Genomic DNA, 23,109 nt, shown 5'->3' on the forward strand with positions numbered 1-23,109 from the left:
TATATACACATACAATATAGCGATTCTTTTCCTATATAGATTATTATAGATTACTGAGTAGAGTTCCCTGTGCTATATAGTAGGTCCTTGTTGATTATGTTGATGTGTATTTGTTAATCCCAAACTCTTAATTTATCCCTCCCTCCAACTTTCCCCTTTGGTAACCATAAGTTTGTTTTTGAAGTCTGTAAATCTGTTTTATAAATAGATTCATTTGTATCTTTTTTTAGTTTCCACATATAAGTGATAATCACATGATATTTGTCTTTTTCTGACTGACTTCATTTAATGTGAATCTCCAGGTCCATCCATGTTGCTGCAAATAACACTATTTCATGATTTGTAATGGCTAAGTAATAATCCATTGTATATTTGAAGTTGATGCTTAAAGCCTACTAAGTTGAATGCATTTTTTAATTCCATAGACATACTTGCATGAGTCTTGTCAGACCTTGCTTGAAACACTACAGATGGCCTTAAATGTGGATGTGCATTTTTTAAAAGGTTTTAGAGATTAAAGGAGTATGTTCTACTTCCATGGGCATAAGCATATTACATTTATTCAGTATAAATACTTTCATTTAATAATTATTTGCTTAGCACATCCACTGGTGTACTTAGATGCCTTAGTGCTTACATTAGTTTTTGAGGCAGATAAAATTATCTCCATTTTTAAATTAACAATCTGATACTCAGTTTTCTTGATGTTTATAGGTTCATCTAGCTGATAAAGAGTAGCACCAGGGTTCTGATAAACATCTTAAATTTAACATGTCTGAAACTGAATTCCTTATCTGCCTCCTCACATCTGTTCCGTGTGCGGCCTTCATCTCAGTAACTTCATCTTTTCTTTGCAGTTTCAGAGAGCCAAAATCCTGGCCTTCACCCTTCTCCTTGTCCATTGGAAACCGTCTTGGTTCTTCCAGATACATTCAGAATTCTCTTGCGTCTCCTTATTTCTACCACTGTCAGCCTGTCCTTGCTTATGTAGATTACAGCAGTAGCCTCCACCTGGTCTCCATGTTTGCACCCTCAACCCCACACCCTGACACAGTCACTCCTAACCCAGCAGCAGTACTGGACCTTCCAAACAGTGGAAGCCCGGTCCCGCCTGCTCAAGTCCCCCTTGTCTCCCATTTGTCTCCGAGTTAACTGGAGTCTTACAGGGGCTTACGTGGCCTCCACAGGTGCATGCTGCCACCCTGACCTCTCCTTCCAGCCTGCTCTCACCATTGCCACAGCCTCCTTGTGGTTCCTTGTACCACCTTTTCTCACCTGTAAAATAGCAATAACAAAACATGCCTCTCAGGTTGAAAGTTTAAAGAAACAATGTACGTAAACCACTTCAAACATAGTATGACACACTTGATAAATGGTGGAAGAAACAACTTTGTGTTAGTTATCTAGAGTTCTTTTAATACTCTTGAGCACTTGCCATGTACAAGGCTTTAATTGCTTTGCATCTGTTATTTAATAATTTATGAACCTGAAATTTTGCAATAATTCTATGAGATAGGCACTGTTATTTCCCATACTTTACAGATGAAAGGGAGGGACAGAAAGGATAGATACCCTGTTCAATTTGTATCTTGTTAACTAGCAAGTGATAAAGCCTCGATTTGAAGCCAGACAGGTTGACATCAAAGTCAGTGTTTATTATGTATGTGTGTGTCCGTGTGTGTGTGTGTGTGTGTGTATACACACTTTGTTTATTAAGTTCTACTATTAAAAAATAGCAGTTATCTTAATTGCATGTACCAAATACCCTATCTTGTCTCTGAATAACTTTGATAAACGGAAATGCTTACACACTTAATGAAAATTGAAATTCTTACTGTGTTGTTGTATTGTTCTATGTCTAAGAAGAGTCTCCAGTTATTCTACAGTTCTTTAAACTTTCTTTAGGCCACTTTTTAATCATAAATCCTTCCCCCTCTGCCAAATTTGGCCATTATTCATTTAACTTACTGAACATTATTAAACTTAATTCACTATTTTTCAGAATCAAGTTTAAGAACTTGTAGGAAAATGTAAACATTTTAAATGAGTCATAATTTTCCCAATATATTTTCTTTCATAGTAAATGAACTGTCGGCCCTCATGGAGGATGGACGTTTTCAAGTTCTTCTAGCAAAAGTTTACAGTAAAGTGGACAGACCTGATGATGCAGTCACTTCATTGCAACAGGTAAGGAAAATACCTTCGTTTGTGAAGGAATGAGGGTGGGTGGCGGTCTCAGAAGGAAATATACCACATACAAAAAAAAAAAGACAGTCTTTAGGCCCAGCTGTTCTGGAAGATAAGTCAAACAGAAATAACATTTGAATGCCAGTGGATTGTACTGTTTAAAAATATCATTGCTAATTATTATATAACAATTAGGGAAGGTTGATATTTTTAAGGTTGATATTTTTAATCCTGTTTTACAACTGAAGAAGCTTGGTTTAATAACTTGCAAGAACTCACTCAATTAGTGTCATAGGCAGGAGTTAAACTCACTTTTCTTCTTCTGTTTATTTCTTGCATTTATTTATATCTTCTTTAATTTCCCTTAATATTTTGTGATTTTTCACTGTAGAGGTTTTGTACATGTTTCCTTAGATGTATTCCTAAATATAAGTGGCTGATGTGTTTTGATGATTTCATAATTTCTAGTTTGTTAACAGTATTTTTAGCACATGACTTAAATTTTATCTAATGTACTCTCTGCATCTGTCAAGATGGTCATGTGACTTTTTTCCAATTTTTTTTTTCCTGTGGTATATTAAATTGATTGATTTTCAAATGTTAAACCATCCTTATATTCCTGAAATAAATGACACTTTGTGATTTTTTTAAAAAGATATTGCTGGAATTTAAAGATATTTCCTAATATTTTGTTCAATATTTGTGCACATACATTCAAGAGAAAGACTGTTCTCTAAGACATGCTATTTCTTAATGTTTGGAACAATTCAGTATTAGCATCTTTGAGACCTTGAGGCTTCTTTGATGGTAGATTTTTATTAATGGATTTAAAATCTCTAGATTTCAGACTCATCATTTAAAAATTTTTTTCCTTCTAAGTGATGTTCTTAATACCTTCCCAAGAATGGAACCGCTAAGTTCAATAGCCTCAGTGATTTTAGAGAGCATGTTTTACAGGGGTTCTCCCCTCAGAAAGACTAGACTGATCTATATGCCATTGACAGTATGTGGATGTACTTACTCCCTGAAACCAGTCAATATTTGATTCAATAACTTTTAGGTATTATTTTATTAATGTAATAAACATTTACAATTTTTAATGATAGTATCTAGACATCTTTTCTAAATATTTGTTCCATGGTTGCATTTCCTCAGAAAAAAGACTCTGTACTTTTATAGTATTATACTTTTATAGTTTCAAAGATAATTGCATGGCTCATTTGCAAACAAGTACCTTTTGAAGACCTCAATTAAGACATTATCTTTGGATCAGGCTTTGTTAGATTGAAGACCAATAATGCTTAAATAAATCTGTAAAATTATGCTACATGTGAATGATTGAGAATTGTTTCATTTCTTTTCTACTTCTTTTTTTAATTGCTTTTTATCCTTACATTTTACTAGGCTCGAGAATTACAAGCTCGGGTGCTAAAACGTGTTCAGATCGAACAGCCAGATGCAGTTCCTGCACAGAAACATTTAGCAGCTGAAATTTGTGCAGAGATTGCAAAACATTCTGTCGCTCAGCGAAACTATGAAAAAGCAATTAAGTTTTACAGAGAAGCTCTTGTTCATTGTGAGACAGATAATAAGGTCAGTACCTTTATAAAATTTTCAGCACCTTGTAAGCCAGATGTCATCTCATTTCCCCAAATGTAAATTTCTTAACAGCTTATTTATAAAGATTTGAAAAGAAATGTACTAAAAATACAAGTTAAAATATTAATATTGGTTTTATAAATACTGTAAAATACATGATGGCTTGAATTAATAATGTTAGAGTCTAAAAATTATTATGGAACAAGTGATAAAAAGTAAATCTGTAAGCTTTTATGTTCATTTATGTTTTAATAATTACTGTAAAACGATTTCTCAATCTCAAATACCTGAATCTAGAGGATTCAATTCAGTTAACTGAATACCTATTGTGTATCAGTCGCTGTTTAGTGCTGGATATACAAAAGTGGCTAGATTGAATCTCAACCTCAATTGGCACAATGTTAGAATAAATGTAAAGATAATATTAGTATAGAAAATATATACATAGCATTTTTTGAAAATTTTAATTTTATTGGCTGTATCATTGATTTATAATGTTAGTTTCAAGTATACAGTGAAGTGATTGTTATACATATATTCATTCTTTTTCAGATTCTTTTCTCACATAGGTTATCACAGAATGTTGAGTAGAGTTCCTGTGCTAACAGTACTCGTTCATGAAAGCCGCTCAGTCATGTCCGACTCTTTGCAACCCCATGGACGATACAGTCCATGGAATTCTCCAGGCCAGAATACTGGAGTGGGTAACCTTTCCCTTCTCCAGGGGCTCTTCCCAACCTAGGGATCGAACCCAGGTCTCCCACATTGCAGGTGGATACTTTATCAGCTAAGCTACCAGGGAAACCCTATCTTGTATACAGTAGTGTGCATATGTTAATCCCAAGCTCCTGATTTATCCCCCCACTACATTTCCCCTTTGGTAACCATAAGTTTGTTTTTGATATCTATAAATCTGTTTCTATTTTGTAAATAAGTTCATTTGTATCATTTTTAAAAAAGTATTAGATTCCACATGTGAATGATATCATGGTTTTAGTTATTCTGAGTTCATTTAGTATGATAATCTCTAGGTCCATCCATGTTGCTGCAAGTGGCAGTATTTCAGCTTTTTTGTGAGTAATATTCCATTTTAATATGTACCACATCTTCTTTATTCCTCTGTTGACGGACATTTAGCTTGCTTCCATGTCTTGGCTGTGGTGAATAGTGCCGCTATGAACGTAGGGATGAATGTATCTTTTCTAGTTATGTGTTCTCCAGATACATGCCCAGGAATGGGATTGCTGGATCATATGATAGTTCTATTTTTTTTTTTTTTTTTTTTAAGAAACCTCCATACTGTTCTCCATAGCGGCAGTACCAATTTACATTCCCACCAAGAGTGTAGGAGGGTTCCCTTTCTCTACACCCTCTACAGCATTTGATGTAGACTTTTTTTGGGGGGAAGGATAATTTTTTTCACAGAATTTTGTTGTTTTTTTGGTCAAATCTCAATGTGTGGCTCAGCTGGTAAAGAATCTGCCTGCAATGCAGGAGACCTGATGTAGACTTTTTGATGATGGTCATTCTTGACCCAGTGTGAGGTAACACCTCACTGTAATTTTGATTTGCATTTCTCTGATAAGTAGTGACACTGAGCATCTTTTCACCTGCTTTTTGGCCATCTGTATGTCTTCTTTGAAGAAATGTCTAGATTTTTCTCCCCATCTTTTGGTTGGGTTTTTTTTTGTTTGTTTTTTTTTTTTTGCTTTTTTAATATTGAGCTGCATGAGCTGTTAGTTTGGGAGATTAATTTCCTTGTTGTCACATTGCTTGTAAATATTTTCTCTCATTCTGTGGGTTATTATGGTTTCCTTTGCTGTGCAGAACTTTTCAGCTTCATTAGGTCCCATTTGTTAATTTTTTTTTTTCATGACTCTATGAGGTGGATCCAAAAAGATACTGCTGCAGTTTATGTCAAAGAGTGTTTTATGTTTTCCTCAGAGTGTTTTATAGTGTCCAGTCTTGCATTCAGGTCTTTGATCCATACTGAGTTTATTTTTGTGTGTGGTGTTAGAGAATGTTCTAATTTCATTCTTTTACATGTTTCATGTAGTTTCACGAGCGTGTGTCTTCCTTCACACCTCTCTCTCGACTTACCCGCCAGAAGGGAGCGGGGAATGGCGGCAGTCAGTTCCCCACAGGAACCGTCTGCTAGTGCTGATCTCTAGGATTTTCTACTTTCAGATCTTGGTAGATGATTAATATTTTTTAAAAAGTCTAGTAAATGGCTAAATATTTAAGTGATGTAAAACACAAGACAACCATGTTCTAGAATTTGGTGTTTAAGATTGAACATTTTGAATTAACATAGCTCTTTCAGACATAAGGCAAAAATAAGTGTTTATTAAGTCACAACCAAACAGGTGCCTTGTTCAGTGATGACTAAAGTGGGTCTGCTTTAAGCCTTTTATTGATATTTTACAAATGAGGAAACAGGTTTAGAGAGGTAAAGGGCCGTGGCCCCATCGTGGAGATGCTTGGACTATAATCTTAGCTGCTTATTTTGGACCTGTTCTTTTCACAATGCTTTGTCTCTCTCTACTTTTCAAGTGAGTTACAGCCTGTTTTTCCATAATTTTTCCAGTATAAGAGAAACTAGAGATGAGCAAACCTATAGCTTTACCTGCCTGTCGTGGTTGGCATTTTTATTGTACTAACTTTGGTCAAGTGACATCTGCGCCCTAGACACTTTCCTGACTTTCTACTCTAGACTGTTTCTGATTAACCTTGCCCTTCTCTATAGATAATGCTGGAGCTAGCCCGATTATACCTGCTACAAGATGACCCTGACGCCTGCCTGCGGCACTGCGCGCTGCTTCTCCAGAGCGACCAGGACAATGAGGCTGCCACCATGGTTAGTCCGGGACACTTCAGTGCCAGCAGGGTGGTCGTGTCTTGTATTTATTCCATGTGGCAGTTTCAAATTTTACCTAATAAAACTAATAGTAGATGTGAGGCCCGGCTCTTGTTGGCTTTTGGGAAAAATAATATTTTTAAGATTATTAGTACATTTTTAGTTTTTCTGTATGACTAAAAGGATGCCTGATCAGGAATGGTTCATGTGGTCAAGTTACTTAAATATGCTGGAGTTTTTTAACAGTTTCAGTCAGACTTTCTGAATTACAGAGAAAATTCTTCATATTATATTTTAAGACACTGTATTTTAAATAGTTTTGTCTTTCTCAATTTTTTGAGGTTTTTGTTAGCTTTTCAAACAGCTTCATAGATGACAGTTTGTGAGATTCATTTAATAATTTGACAAATGAGTCACTATAACTGAAAAATACAGAAACTCTCCCTTTTAAAACACATAATAAGAAAATCTCACTAAGTCTTACTAATTTTAAATTCCTTTGAAATATTATTTTGGGTTTTTAAAAGATTTTCTTGTTATTTTTACAAAGTCCAGTGAGGTGTCTTCTCTGTGATAACACATAGAATGCAGTTTCCTTCAAATTTCTGTTTTAAAAATAACTGCTTAAAACATATTTTCTGCTAAAAATAGTTTTTGTGAACAGAGAGATCTGTTTCACATCCTTGATGGATCTCAGTGCTAATCTGCTTAAGGTGTACTTGAATTTTAAATGGCTCCGTTTTATAAAACTTTGCCCTCGTGTTTCTCCTATGTGTTTTCATAGCAGTCAACCTTGATAGGAATAACATGCTTTGTAAAATCACATGGCTGTATTTTTAAAATCAACTTTTACCTTTATAGATGATGGCAGATCTCATGTTCAGAAAACAGGACTACGAACAAGCCGTGTTTCATTTACAACAGCTTTTAGAACGAAAACCAGGTAAATATCTGCTGATTTTATCTTCAAATGCAGTTAACGCCCTTTCTCTTTTTGGCTGTTACACTTCTTGGAAAAACCGCAACCATGGTCAAATCCAACACTGCTTATTCCACACCTGCCCTTGAGCAACTCAGATGATTATAAGGAAAATGGTCATTAAAGTCACTGGTCTCATTTTAAGACCACCAACCCCAGATGTGCCCTCAGATGCTACCAGGCAACCCTACTGCATCTCTGTTTTACACTTCTTCCTCTCACTTCACCTCTCACCTCCGATAACCTTTCCCCTTTCCTCATCCTCAGCTAGGAACCTTCCCTCCTGGCTCACTGAGAGGACATGAATACCTGGAAGAGAAAGTCTCCTGCTTCCTGTCCTCAAGTCAGCCTGCCCCAGCCCTTTCCCCCTTCAGGCCTGCCACCCAACCTGCAGCACGGCTCCCTGTGGGCACTGGGCGCTCCCCTTGCTTCCGAAGGGTTTGCCTTTTGGCATCCGTGTCTCCTGTACCATCATTTTCCTTGCAGTTGGCACGTAAATAGGCTGTGACATCTCCCCACCTTGAAGGCATCAGTAAATACATAACAACCAGCTCCCACCTCTCCATTTACTCTCCCCGTCCACTTCCTGCTCCATTTCTCCAGTTTCCTCTCAGGTGTTTCTGTCCTTGCTGTCTTCACTGTCTCCTGCACTCCAGGGAGGCTGTGTCAGCCGGGCAGCCAGTGACCTCCATGTTTCCAGATCCAGGTCTAGTTCTCGTTCTCTGCTTCCCCAGGTCTGACAGTGTATTTAGCACAGCTTATCCCCGCTCCTTCATCAAAGACTTTCTTCACTTTTGGGATGCTGGGCTTACCTGGTTTTTCTTCTCCCAGCTAACCATTTTATTTCACTCTCCTTTGTTAGATCTGTCTTCTCTTTATGACTTTTAATTTTCAGAATGTTTTAGACATCTGATCTCAAACTTTTTCCCCATCTTTAATACCTTCACCACACTCTTATGACTTCATCCAGACCCAGTGTCTTTCATGTCCAGTGTGCAGTCTGGACTCATCTACACCACTGACTGTTGGCACTCCCACTTGGGTGCCTGGGAGGCTCTTCAGCTTAACCTGTCCAAAGTAGAACACCAGGTCTTTTCCTTCCCTCCAGGCCTGCTCCTTCTCTTTTTCTTTCAGTAAAGGGTATTATCCATTATGCATTTGCTCTGGTCCCCAGCCTTCTAGTTAGCTTTGTCTCTTCTTTTCCTCATACACCACATCCAGTGTGTGAGCGAGTCCCTGTTAACTCTACTTTCAAAATAATCTAGAATCCCATCACATCACCACCTCTGCTGCTGCCACCCTGGCTCAGCATCTCTCACACAGACTGCAGCATTCTTGTAATTCATTTCTGTTTCTACTCCTTGGCTCCAAACAGTTTGGAAATGCTTTCAGCTCAAAGTAGCAGAGGTTACCCCCATCCCCCCACTGGACTCCTAGTGATCTAAATAAATAATGGCTTTTATTTTACTCTTATGTATCAATAAAAGAAATTTAAAAGTAGATTGTTCCAACAATGATTCAGACATTCCCTAGTATCATCAGGAAGTCTGAGTCCTTTTTCTTCTGCTATCATTAGCCAAACTTTCATTCTAACTTTTTCATTCAAGATGGCCACCACACCTCCGGGCATTGATGTTTCTGGATGGGGAATGTGGAGGTGAGCTAAAGGGCTTACCTCCCAGTGAATCATCTTTTTTAAAAAAAGAAAACATTTGCTAGAAGCACCTCCGTGACTACAAACGAGTGGGAAATGTCATCTTGTAGCTGAACACAGTGTCACATAGAATAAAGTCAGAACTCTGGTAGTGAAGAAAAGGATAGGAGATACGTGGTAAGCAACAGCCCCAGCAGGTTATGACCTTGAGACTTGTCACTTGCTGTTCCCTCTTCACAGAATCTCTTCTGCTTCCTCGCACTCAGGACTTGGCTCCCGTGCTGCCTCTTCCTGAGCCTACCCTTCCCCAGCCATCCTACACCACTGACGCCTCCTCATTCTCCATCCTCTTACCCTGTTCTTGGTTTTTGTGTTTTGTGTTGCATTTGTAGAACAAAACCAAAACTGTGATTTGTTATTTACAAGCATCAAATGGCCAGGAACTGTGCCTTCATTGCTGTGAAGATTTAGAACAGTATCTGGCTGAGTATAAACTTTGAATGAAATGAAATAAATGAATAAATGAAAGAAGGGGGGGAAGGAATGGAGGGAGAAGGAAACGGAAGGTGGGATCAGGGAATGTGCGTTCCTTATGTGTAAACGAACTTGCTAAAAGAATGTGTGAACTCAGAGAAATCCTTGAGCTGTCATTCAGTTCTTCCAACCCCTTGTCTCAGGATGATGCCATGGAGGGTTAGAGCTCATGGCTATAGAAGTGGCTGTGCCTCAGGCACAGATAAACTCTGCATGTTGTACTTACTAATGCTTTTAGTTACTAAAAATTTGGATTTATAGAACAATACTTTCTGCTTACAAATAAAACATTCCTTGTTAGGGCCAAGATTGAAAGGGAAAAATCTTGTTTTTATGGTGATGTCAGCATTTTAATTTCTTTTTATTTTTATCATCTTTGAAAGTTTTCTCCCACCTTTGGACTTCCTCAGGCCATGTCGTTTCTCCCACTGTCTACTCCAGCTTCTATTCAGATGGTATTTCAAAGAGTGCTCCTAATCACTCTAACTTCGTACCTCTTCTGCCCACTCTTAAGTCCACCGTATGGGCCACCCTTTCACCTCATTTGCCCAAACCTTACTCTCTTCAGGCTTAAGTTTTTTTTTCTTCCTGCCATCGCTTTTGTCTTGGCTTCTAGACTCTTTTGTCTTTTGTTTTTCCTTCTCTGAACTACTGTTTAAGGTAATACGCATAATACTTTCATTCTGTCCCAGACTTTTCCCATATTACAACATTTCCCTCTGAGCCAGTTATCCAACCTGATTTTTCTTTTAAAAAAACAGATCTCTCCCCTTGTGAATAGTTTTGTAAGTCTTTGGTGGCAACATTGCCACCATGTAAGATCTGAAGAAGCCCTCATCTGTCACAGGAATTTCGTATCACCCAGGTGACTTGGCACCAGCACGTTTTCAAATAGATAATAGTGGTGCCCTGGACTGCCTGCTTCAAAACAAACAAAAAGTGGATTATTAGAAATGCAGTCGAGGACCTGTTACTCCAGAAATACTAAACAATATACAGCCACCAGCATCGGATATATTTCCAGGTACATAGATGATGCAAAGTAAATGTTTACTGGTTAAATGGATCAATGAATGACTGCGAAATACCAAGTTGTTTAACAATACAAAATTTTAAGTAAACTTTTATTGTCTATGTGATATTTTATGCTTTTAATCTTGCATTCTATGCTTTATTCCTAATAGGACTTTATAAACTTATCTACTAGGCAGCTTTTTCAGAATTATTCTAAAACCTGCACAATACTTCATGTGGGTTATTCTCAGTAGAACATCTTATACTTTAATGTTGTGTTTGAGCTTACTTCAGAAATGTACTAATTTGACTTAACCTAGCTAGTAGAAAAGTCTCCTTACAGATCTAATTATTGCACTCTTAACAGATTACAAACCTTTTCTCTCTCAAAATTGCCAGATCATCCTGAGTTTTCCCCCTCCCTCACACTAATTGGTTAGCAAGTCCCATCAGTTCTTTCTGCTTAACAGTGAACTATCACATCCTATCTTCTCCTAGCCCCCTCCTCTAATTAAGGACTTTATTAACCTGGCGCTAGTGGTAAAGAATCCACTTGCCAAGCAGGAGACAAGTTCAATCCCTGGGTTGGGAAGATCCCCTGGAGAAGGCGATGGCAACCCAGTCCAGTATTCTTGCCTGAGAAATCCCATGGACACAGGTGCCTGGCAGGCTACAGTCCATGGGGTCTCAAAGAGTTGGACACAACTGACGCAACTTCTCACGTACCTGTCACATGGGCTAATGCAGTTTCCCGGCTAATCTTCCAGTCTCTAAGCTCTTGCTGTTCCAGGCTATTACAGGACTATCATATTCATTCTAAAACTATTCTTCTGCTTTAAAAAAGTCTAAAATAGAGCATTATTTTGATAATAATATATGCCAGGGTTACCCTTCCATCTGTATTTCGTATCCCACTTCTCTAATTCAGTATACAGCACTCTCCGTTCTATGATCAGTCCTGTCTTTGCACATGCTGTCTGCCCTTTGAATAACAAGATCCCCCTTCTTCCCTTCAGGCTGCTCAAAGGTCTGTCCAATGTGAAACCTTTTCTTCCTCCCCGAGGCAATGTTAGGAATTCCGTGCACTGAAATTCCATAGCACTTCATTCCTCATTACATCACACTGTGTGGTTTTGTTGGTTTGTTTTAGTAAGTCCTCACTATTCATCAATAATCATGAACTAATTTTTCACAATATAATACATTTCCTCTTTTGACAGATGTCTTAAGTGTACAAATTTGTCCTCTGTCAAATTTCATGGTTAACCAAAAGACAAGTTAATGCAATCTAACCTATCAGTGGTAATTATAACTTCAACTAATAATAAATGCATTTCAATAATAATTTAAGGTGATAATTATTCAAGAAACTGGCCTCCTAAGGTTAACTTTAGATTATATCAGCAATATCATACATCACACACATTAGCAAAGTCATACAAAAAATTGGGGGCCAGAAATTTCAACCTAAATTTACTTCTTATCTAATCCAATATCCCTTTTAGATTCTATGGCTTTTTTATAGGGTAGTCCTAGTTTTTATTACAGTATTTAGCATTGTATATATTACTATTGATGTTTGTAGTTTTAAACTCTTTAATGCTTTTATTTTACTTGATTTCCATGGCACTCTCAAGGTCAATATTATAATCCTATTTTAAGAAAGTGAGTGATCTCAGACTCAGAGAATTTGAGTAATTTGCTTGAATTCTCATAGTCAAAGAAAGAAAGTGAAATTGCTCAGTTGTGTCCAACTCTTTGTGACCCCATGGACTGTAGCCTACCAGGCTCCTCCATCCATAGTATTTTCCAAGCAAGAGTACTGGAGTGGGTTGCCATTTCCTTCTCCAGGGGATTTTCCTGACCCAGCAATCAAACCCGAGTCTCCCGCATTGCAGGCAGATGCTTTACCATCTAAGCCACCAGGGAAGCTGAGTCTCATAGTCTAAGGACAATACAAATATCCGAATCTTCTTTCTGAAACTGTATTCATATCATATCCTCTTTTTAATGATGCCAAAGGCAGAGGCAATAAAATTTTGAAACCAAACACTATGGGTTAAGAAAGGCAAATGTGGGTGGGGGGGTGTGGTCAAGATGGCAGAGTATTAGGACATGAGGTTTACCTCCTCCACAAATACATCAAAAATATATCTACATGTGGAATGACTGTCATAGAATATCTACTGAATGCTGGCAGAAGACCTCAGACCTCTGAAAGGATGAGAAAATCTCCACATAACCTAGTAGAACAAAAGAAAAAAGAAAAGCAAAAAAGTAAGAAAGGAATTAGAACCTGCCTTCCTGGGAGGGAGCTGTGACAGAGGAAAGGTTCTTGCACCCTGGGAAGTCTCCTCACGGGGATATCAGCTGGAAAAGAGGGGGAGCTTTGGAGCCTTGGAGAATGCAGCAACTGTTTTTGCCTCTGCTAGAATGGAGAGAGACCTGCACAGTCAGTGCCACCCCTCTGCACTCACCACCCCGAAACACAAGCCCACCAGTGTGGTTGGGGGCTTGGTAGAGAAGCTCAGGCGTCAGAGATCAGATCCAGGGAGTAAAGTGGGGTGGGCTATGCAGAAACCTCAAGATGCTCGAGTCTGCAACTGCACCTGAGGATGTAGGCAGGAGCAGCCTGGTCTGCTTCAGAGGCTGGTCATCACTGTGTGGGTGGTGTGCAAGGGCAGGGATGGAACTCGCCATTACAACCTTTTTTCCTTTGTGAGCTCTCAGATGTCAAGACGCAGCCTGCGTGAGCTCCAGGAGCAGTCGTAAGCCACCACTGCCCCTAGGGCTTCAGAGGTGGTTGTGAGCGACCACCACTGCCCTCCTCTGTGCTTCAGGACAGGTCTCCAGCCAATGATTTTGTCCTTCTGGACTCCCTGTGCAGTCACAAGCTGCCTCTGTCCCCATTGCATGTTCTAGGGGCATGTATGAGCCGCCACCACTGCTGAGAACCCCATGACTGGGCACCAGCAACTGCATCTGGATACCCTCTTCAAGGGGATAATGACTAGCCCACACTAAGGAAAGAGGCAACAAACATCTATACAATAAACAGCCCTCACACCAGAAATATTCATCCCACATGAGCTACATAGGGATGCTGCCACATATAAATAGGCCTCCAAGACCACAGTACATAACTGTTTCTCCTAAACTCAGAGTAAGAGAAATAGAAGTAAAATGAAGCAGAGGAATCACTCCCAGTTAAAAGACTAAAAGAACTCCCTTGAAAGAACAGACAATGAAACAGACCTCTTCAGTTAATAGACACCAATCTCAAAAACAAGATAATGAAAATACTAAAGGAATTAAGAAAGGCTGTCAACAGAAATGCAGAGTACTTAGAAAGGAACTAGAAAATGTAAAAAAAAAAAGAACCAAGGAAAATTATAAAACTCATTTACCAAGACAAAAACTGAACTAATGACAATGAATAATGGAATAAATAATGCAGAAGAATGAATAAGTAACCTGGAAGATAGAATAATGAAAAACACCCAATCAGGACAAAAGATCAATGAAAAAGAAAAAATGAAAGCAATATATGAGACCTTTGGATAATTTACCATGCCAATCTATGCATAATAGGGATTCCAGAAGGGGAAGAAAGAGAAAAAGAGCTCAACACCACATATAAAGAAATTATGGCTAAAAACTTCCCAAAACCTAAAGAAACAGACACCCAGGTCCTATAAGAAGCACAGAGGTAGGAAATCAATCACACACTAATATATCAAAACCAGTAGTTGTGAGGAGAGTACAAATGCAGATATTGAAAATGCACTTGAAATGAAAAGATCAGCAACTTAAAAGTAATCTTGTTTATATACAGACTGCTATATCACAGCCTCATGGTAACTGCAAATTGAAAATCTCTAATAGATACAGAAAAAGAAATCCAAACACTGAAGTTAGTCATCAGATCACAAGAGAAAAAAAGGGGAGGGAAGGAAAAACACCTACAAAAACAAATTCAAAGCAATTAACAAAATGGCACCAAGAACATACATATTGATAATTACCTTAAACGTGAATGTATTAAATGTTTCAACCAGAATGTATAGACTGGCTGAAAAATAAACTTAAAATGTATTAAAGACCTAAATATAAGACCACCTGGTACTATAAAACTCTTAGAGAAAAACATAAATTTTTGACATAAATTGCAGTAGTATCTTTTTGGATCCATCTCCTAGAGTTATGGAAATAAAAACAAGTAAAAATGGGTAAGCTCTATGTAAACTCTAAAGCTTTTTGCATAGCAAAGGAAACAAACCATAACAAAAAGATAACCCACAGAGTGGGAGAAAATATTTGCAAATGATAAGACTAATGAGATTAATCTCCAAAGTCTATAAACACTTCATGTAGCGCAATATCAAAAAAATAAATCACCCAATCAAAAAATAGGCAGAAGACCTAGATTGACATCTCTACAAAGAAGACACACAGATGACCAAGAGACTCATGAAAAGATGCTCAATACTGCTAATTATTAGAGAAATGCAAATCAAAATTACGGTAAGATATCACCTCACACCACTCAGAATGGCCATCACCAAAAAGTCTACAAACAGTAAACACTGGAGAGAATGTGGAGGAAAGGAAACCCTACTACCCTGCTGATGGCAGTGTGCATTGGTACAGCCACCATGGAGAACAGTATGGAGGGTTCTTAAAAGCTAAAAATAGAGCTACCATATATGTGAGCCAATAATCCCACTCCTGGGCATATATCCAGACAAAGTCCTGGTTTGAAAGGATACATGCACCTAATGTTCGTTGTAACAGTGTCTACAATAGGGAACACATGGAAACAACCTAAATCCTCATTGATAGATGAATGGATACGGAAGATGTAATACAAATGGACAATGGAATATGACTCAGTCATTAAAAAGAATGAAATGATGCCATTTGCAGTAACATGGATGGACCTGGAGACTATCATACTAAGTTAAGTAAGTCAGACAAAGACAAATATCATATATCACTTATGTGTTGAATCTAAAAAATACAAATGAACTTATTTACGAAACAGGAACAGACTCACAGAAATCAAACTTACGGTTACCAAAGGGGAAAGGTCAAGGAGAAGGGATAAGTTGGGAGTTTAGGATTGATATATACACACACTACTATACTTAAAATAGATAACTGAGAAGGACTGACAGTGTAGTACAGGGAACTCTGCTCAATATTCTCTAATAGCCTAACCAGGAAAAGAATTTGAAAAAGAATAAATATATGCATATGTATAACTGAGTCACTTCACTGTATACCTAACTATACTCCAGTATAAAATGAACATTTTTTAAAAAAGAATAGCTTTATTTTCATCTATAAAAAAGAATTTCTTAGACAAGCAGAAACTAAAAGAAACAGCATTACTAAATCCTAGAGGAAATATCAAAAGTTCTTCTCTGAATAGGAAAGAAATAAGAATATATAGGAAAGAGAAAATCACAATTAGCAGGACCCTTAGTATCCTAACCTTATCCTAATAAGCCAGGACACAGGTTAAAAAAAATAAAATAAAAAATTTCAGTGAAACTAATGATAACCGCAATGAACAGTAAAAGATGTAAAAGAGGACATCAAAATTATAAAATGTGTATGAGGAGAGTAAGAAAAAGTAGATTTTTTTTTTTCATATCTTAAAATGTGTTTGAGCCTATATGACTACCAGTCTAAGGCAAGTAGATATAGGATGTGATTAACATACTTGAAAAACAGGATAACCACAAATCAAAAACATAACAGTAGATTCACAGAAACCAGGAAGAAGAGAACATAAGTATAATACAAGAGAAAATCATCAAGCCACAAAAGAAAACAAACAGAAAAAGGGATAAAGCAGAAATATAAAATCAATGGGAAAGTAGGGTTAAAATGGCAGTAGTTAGTTATCCCTCAATAATTACCTTAAATGTCAATGGACTAAATGCTCCAATCAAAAGAGACAGAGTAGCAAATTGGATTAAGAAAGAAGAAAAAAAACCCAAGTGTCTACAATATGCTGCCTGCAAGAGACCCACTTTAGGTCAAAGGACACACAAAGATTGAAAGTGAAGGGATGGAAAACATATTTCCTGGAAATGAGAAGAAACGGGGGTTGTATTGCTCATATCAGACAAAATGGACTTTAAAAGGAGAAATTCACTGATTCAGTTATACATATATTTACTCTTTTTTCAAATTCTTTTCCCATTTAGGTTATTAGAGAATATTGAGCAGAGTTCCTATGCCATAAAGAAAGTTAGAGGAGCACACTATATAATGACAAAAGAATCAATACAAGATTTTACACTTGTCTACATATTGCATAGGGGATTGGAATGCAAAAGTAGAAAGTCAAGAGATAACTAGACAACTGGCAAGTTTGGCCTTGGAGTACAAAATGGAGCAGGGCAAAGGCTAACAGTTTTGTCAAGAGAACACACTGGTCATAGCAAATGCCGTTTTCCAACAAACCAAGAGATGCCTCTACACGTCACCACATGGTCATCATGTGGTGGACATGGACATCATGTCCATCATGGACATGTGATGGACATCATGGACATCACCACATGGTCAATACTGAAATCAGATTGATTATATTCTTTGTAGCCAAAGATGGAGAAGTTCTATACAGTTAGCAAAAATAAGACCTGGAGTTGACTGTGGCTCAGATCATCAGCTCCTTATTGTGAAATTGAGGTTCAAATTGAAGACAGTAGGGAAAATCATTAGACCATGCAGGTATGACCTAAATCAAATTTTTTATGATTACACAGTGAAAGTTACAAATAAATTCAAGGGAGTAGATCTGGTAGACAGAATACCTGAAGAACTATGGACAGAGGTTCATAACACTGAGGAGGAGGCAGTGACCAAAACCATCCCAAAGAAAAAGAAATGCAACAAGGCAAAATGGTTGTCTGAGGAGGCTTTACAAATCGCTGAGGAAAGAAGAGAAGCAAAAGGCAAGGAAGAAAGAGATATATCCAACTGAATTCAGAGTTCCAAAGAATAGCAGGGAGAGATAAGAAGGCCTTCTTAAGTAAACATTGCAAAGAAATAGTGGAAAACAATAGAATGGGAAAGACTAGAGATCTCTTCAAGAAAATTGGAAATATCAAGGGAATATTTCATGCAAAGATGAAAATGAAAAAGGACAGAAGCAGTAAGGACCTGACAGAAACAGAAGCAATTAAGAAGAGGTGGCAAGAATGCATGGAACTATGCAAGGAAGGTCTTAATGAACTAAATAACCATAATGGTGTGGTCACTCACACCTAGAGCCAGACATCCTAGAGTGTGAAGCCAAGTGGGCCTTAGGAAGCATTACTGTGACCAAAGCTAGTGGAGGTGATGGAATTCCAGCTAAGCTATTTCAAATCCCCAAAGATGATGCTGTTAAAGTACTGCACTCAATAGATCAGCAAATTTGGAAAATTCAGCAATGGTCACAGGACTGGAAAATGTCAGTTTTCATTCCATTCCCAAAGAAGGGTAATGCCAAAGAATATTCAAACTACCGTGCAATTGCACTCATTTCACATGCTAGCAAGATTTTGCTCAAAATCCTTCAAGCTAGGCTTTAGCAGTATGTGAACCGAGAACTTCCAGATGTACAAGCTAGATTTAGAAAAGGCAGAGGAACCAGAGATCAAATCACCAACATTCATTGGATCATGGAGAAAACAAGATTTCCAGAAAAACATCTGACTCATTGACTATGCTAAAGCCTTTGACTGTGTGAATCACAACAAACTGTGGAAAATTCTTAAAGAGAGGGGAATACCAGAGCACCTTACCTGCCTCCTGAGAAACCTGTATGTGGGTCAAGAAGCAACAGAACTGGACATGGAACAACAAACTGGTTCAAAATTGGTGGAAAGGAATATTTCAAGGCTGTACATTGTCACTCTGCTTATTTAACTTCTATGCACAGTACATATGTGAAATGGTGGGCTAGATGACTCACAGGCTGGAGTCAGGAATGCTGGGAGAATATCAACCACCTCAGATATGCACATGGTGCTACCCTAATGGCAGAAAGTGAAGAGGAACTAAAGAGCTTCTTGATGAGGGTGAAAGAGGAGAGTGAAAAAAACATGGCTTAAAACTCTGCAATCAAAAAAATAAGATCATGGCATCCAGTCCCATCACTTCATGACAAATAGAAGCAGAAAAGGTGGAAGCAGTGACAGATTTTCTTTTCTTGGACTCCAAAATCACTGAAGACAGGGACTGCAGCCATGAAATTAAAAAGACACTTCCTCCTTGGAAGAAAAGCCATGACAAACCCAGACTGTGTATTAAAAGGAAGAGACATCACTGCCGACAAAGGGCTGTATAGTCAAAGCTATTGTTTTGCTGGTAGTCATGTACGAATGTGAGGGGTGGACCATAAAGAAGGCTGAGCACCAAAGAATTGATCCTTTTGAATTGTGATGTTGGAGAAGACTCTTGAGAGTCCCTTGGACAGCAAGGAGATCAAACCAGTCAATCCTAAAGGAAGTCAACCCTGAATATTCATTGGAAGGAAGGATCCTGAAGCTCCAATCCTTTGGCCACTTGATGTGAAGAGCCCACTCATTGGAAAAGACCCTGATGCTGGGAAAGATTGAAGGCAAAGGAGAAGGGGTTGGCAGAGGATGAGAGGGTTAAATAGCATCACCAACTCAATGGACATGAGTGAGCAAACTGGGAGATCATGGAGGACAGAAGAGCCTGGCATGCTGCAGTCCATGGGGTAGCAAAGAGTCACACACAACTTAGTGACTGAACAGCAGCAGCAGCAACATATATGCACTTAATGTAGGAGCACCCAAATGTCTAAAACAATACTAACAGACATAAAAGGAGAAATCGACAAGAATACAACAATAGGAGACTTTTACACCTCATTTAAATCAATGGACAGATCTTCTAGACAGGAAATGAATAAGGCAACAGAGATCCCAAGTGATACAATAATACAGTTAAGACTTAATTGATATTTTCAGGTTATTAAATCCCCCATCCCCCCCAAAAAAACACCAGAGTACACATTCTTTACATGCACCTGGAACGTTCTCTAGGATTGACCTCATACTAGGGCACAAATGGGCCTCAGTGAATTTTAAAAGTATAGAAATAATCCTAAGCATCTTTTCTGACCGCAGTGGCATGAAACTAGACATCAGTGACAGAAAAAGAAATGAGAAAAAATTATTCCGTGGGAACTAAAGAACATACTACTAAAAAAACTAATGAATAAACAGTAAAACAAAGAGGAAATTACAAAATACCTTGAGGCAAATGACAATGAAAACACAGCCATACAAAAATCTATGGAATGCAGCAAAAGCAGTTCATGGAGGGAAGTTTATAGCAATGCGGACTTTCCTCAAAGTAACAAGAAAAATCTTGAATAACCTAATTTGCCACTTAAAAGAATTAGAAAAAGAACTAGTAAAACCTAAAGTTAGCAGAAGGAAGGAAATGATAAAGATCAAATAAGTAATACAGATTTAAACCAATAGAAAATATCAATAAAACCAAGAGCTAGTTCTTTAAAGAGGAAAGCTTCTGCACAGCAAAGGAAACCATAAGCAAAATGTAAAAATTCAAAGAATGGGAGAAAATATTTACAAATGATGCAGCCGACAAGGGCTTAGTTTCCAAACTATACAAACAGCTTATACAACTCAACAGCTAAAAAAAAAAAAAAAAAAAAAAACCCACTTTAAAATGGGCAGAAGACCTAATTTGACATTTCTCCAAGGAAATATATAGGCACATGAAAAGATACTCAACATAGCTAATTAGGGAATTGCAAATCAAACTGCAATGAAATACCACCATACACCAGTCAGAATAGCTATTATTAAAAACTCGACAAGTAACAAATGCCGGAGAAGATATGGAGAAAAAGCGACCCTCCTACACTGTTGTTGGTGGGAATATAAGTAGGTACAGCCACTATGGAAAACAATAATGGAAGTTCCTGAGAAAACTAAAAATAGAAACACTGTTTGATTCAGCAGTCCCACTCCTGTGTATATATCCAGACAAAACTCTGATCTAAAAAAGAAACATGCACCATTATGTTCACAGCAGCACTATTCACAATAGCCAAGACGTGGAAACAACCTAAACACCCATCAACAGAGGAATGGATAAAGCAGTAGTGGTACATATATACAATGGAATATTACTCAGCCATGAAAAACAGAATGAAATCACGCCATTTGCAGCAACATGGATTAGGGATTATCATAATAGGTGAAGTAAGTCAGAAAGAGAAAGACAAATAGCATATGATATCACTTACATGTGAAATCTAAAATATGACAAATGAACCTATCTACAAAACAGACTCATGGATGTAGCAGAGAGCTGTGGTTGCCATGGGGAAGAGAGTCCAGGGAAGGAAGGAAGTGGGAGGTTGGGGTTAACAGATGTAAGCTAATGGAATGGATAAACAACAAGGGTCTACTGTATAGCACAAAATTGTATCTTCAGTATCCTGTGATTAACCATAATGGAAAAGAATATTAATAAAAGTGTATATTTGTATAACTGAATCACTTTCTGTACAGCAGAAATTCACATACCATTGTAAGTCAACTATATGTCAATAAAACTTTTAAAAAGACAAATGGTTATATTGTAACCTGGATTGTTTTGACATCATGTAAAAGAGTAGATGCAAAGCCCACAGAGGTTCCTGTTTTTTCATGATTTTTTTTGTATTTGTTAAAACATACATAACATAAAATTTGCCCTGTTAGCCATTCTTCAGGGTGTGGTTCAGTGGCATTAAGTACATTGACATTTTTATGTAACCATCACCATGATCCATCTTGAGAACTTTTTCTTCATTTCAAACTGAAATTCTATACCCTAACTCCCCATTTCCTGCAGGCCCTGACAATCACCATCTACTTTTTGCCTCTATGAATTTGATTCCCCTAGATACCTTTTATAAATGGAACCATACAATACTTGTTCTTTTTATGTTGGCTTATTTCAGTTAATTCAATGTTTTCAAAGGTTATCTATGTTGTGTGTGGCACATCAGAATTTCCTTCCTTTTTAAGTTGAAATAATATGCCTTTACATATATATACCATGTTTTGTTTATCCATGCATCCACTGATGGATATTTGGGTGGTTTCCACCTTTTGGCTGCTGTGAACACTGGTGTACAAATATTTCATTAGGTCCCTGCTTTCAGTTCTTGGGGGTGTATACCCAGAAGTGGAAGAGCTGGATTATATGGCATGTTCTCTTTCCTTACAAAATAGAATCAGGATAAATTGCTTTTAAGTTTTTATTTGTATGTGTGCGCTTTAATTCTAGGAATTCAGTGACTCCATTGGTATAGTCCATGGAATTCTCTAGGCTAGAATACTGGAGTGAGCAGCCTTTCCCTTCTCCAGGGTATCTTCCCAACCCAGGGATCGAACCCAGGTCTCCCACATTGTGGGCAGATTCTTTACCAGCTGGACCACAAGGGAAGCCCAAGAATGCTGGAGTGGGTAGCCTATTCCTTCTTCAGTGGATCTCCCCAACCCAGAAATCAAAACAGGGTCTCTTGCATTGCAGGTGGATTCTTTACCAACTGAGCTATCAGGGAAGCCCCAGCAAAGTGATCAGAATAGCGTATATAAATAAGGAATTTTATAAATCCCTACCATGCATCCTGTGCTAACAGATACTTATAAGATCCAATACCTAAAAAATATAACTATACAGAAATAAAGTGTGAGCCATCAGTGTGCTAGACAAGAGTGCAGTGACTAAAATGTTTTTGAAGATCATTTTATGACAGGAAATGTTTACTATACAATGTTGAGTCAGAATCAGAATCCCAAACGTGACTCTAACTTTTATATATGTAAGCAACATATTTGTTTGCATTTAAATATTTATAAATTGATTTCCACTCATAAAGATAGGAAATGTACCAAAATGTGGTAATCTCTAGTTGGTGGGAATATGAGGGATTATTTTTCTCCTTTATACTTTTCTATAGTTTTCCAAATTTTCTGAAGTGTCCATGCATTGTTTTATAATCTTAAAAAACAGGTATTAAAATGATTCTCAAAATTTAGTATTTTAGTGATTAGAAAGGACTGAATAGATTTAATTTCTGGCAGAGCCTGCCAGAAAATTATACCCAAGACTAAATACCTAACTCTTTTTCCTTAGAAGAAGATAAAATAGGATTAAAATACTGGGATTAATATGTTAAGGTTATAATATGGCAAGTGGGTATCTAGTGTTTCAGGTACGTATACACAT

At 37.6% G+C, this 23,109-nt stretch overlaps 1 protein-coding gene across 4 annotated transcripts in view; it reads left to right on the forward strand.

The window, feature by feature from the left end:
• The window catches only part of TTC21B (tetratricopeptide repeat domain 21B), a 96,060-nt gene that overhangs the window by 44,231 nt on the left and 28,720 nt on the right, over positions 1 to 23,109 (forward strand). For all 4 annotated transcript variants that reach the window (XM_055572380.1, XM_055572382.1, XM_055572379.1 and 1 more), the window contains exons 19-22: positions 2,081 to 2,187; positions 3,592 to 3,780; positions 6,533 to 6,643; positions 7,505 to 7,586. In XM_055572380.1, the coding sequence (XP_055428355.1) occupies positions 2,081 to 2,187; positions 3,592 to 3,780; positions 6,533 to 6,643; positions 7,505 to 7,586 (489 nt within the window). The remainder of the gene's footprint in view (positions 1 to 2,080; positions 2,188 to 3,591; positions 3,781 to 6,532; positions 6,644 to 7,504; positions 7,587 to 23,109) is intronic.

Source organism: Bubalus kerabau, chromosome 3 (assembly GCF_029407905.1).
Source record: "Bubalus kerabau isolate K-KA32 ecotype Philippines breed swamp buffalo chromosome 3, PCC_UOA_SB_1v2, whole genome shotgun sequence".
NCBI lineage: Eukaryota > Metazoa > Chordata > Mammalia > Artiodactyla > Bovidae > Bubalus > Bubalus kerabau.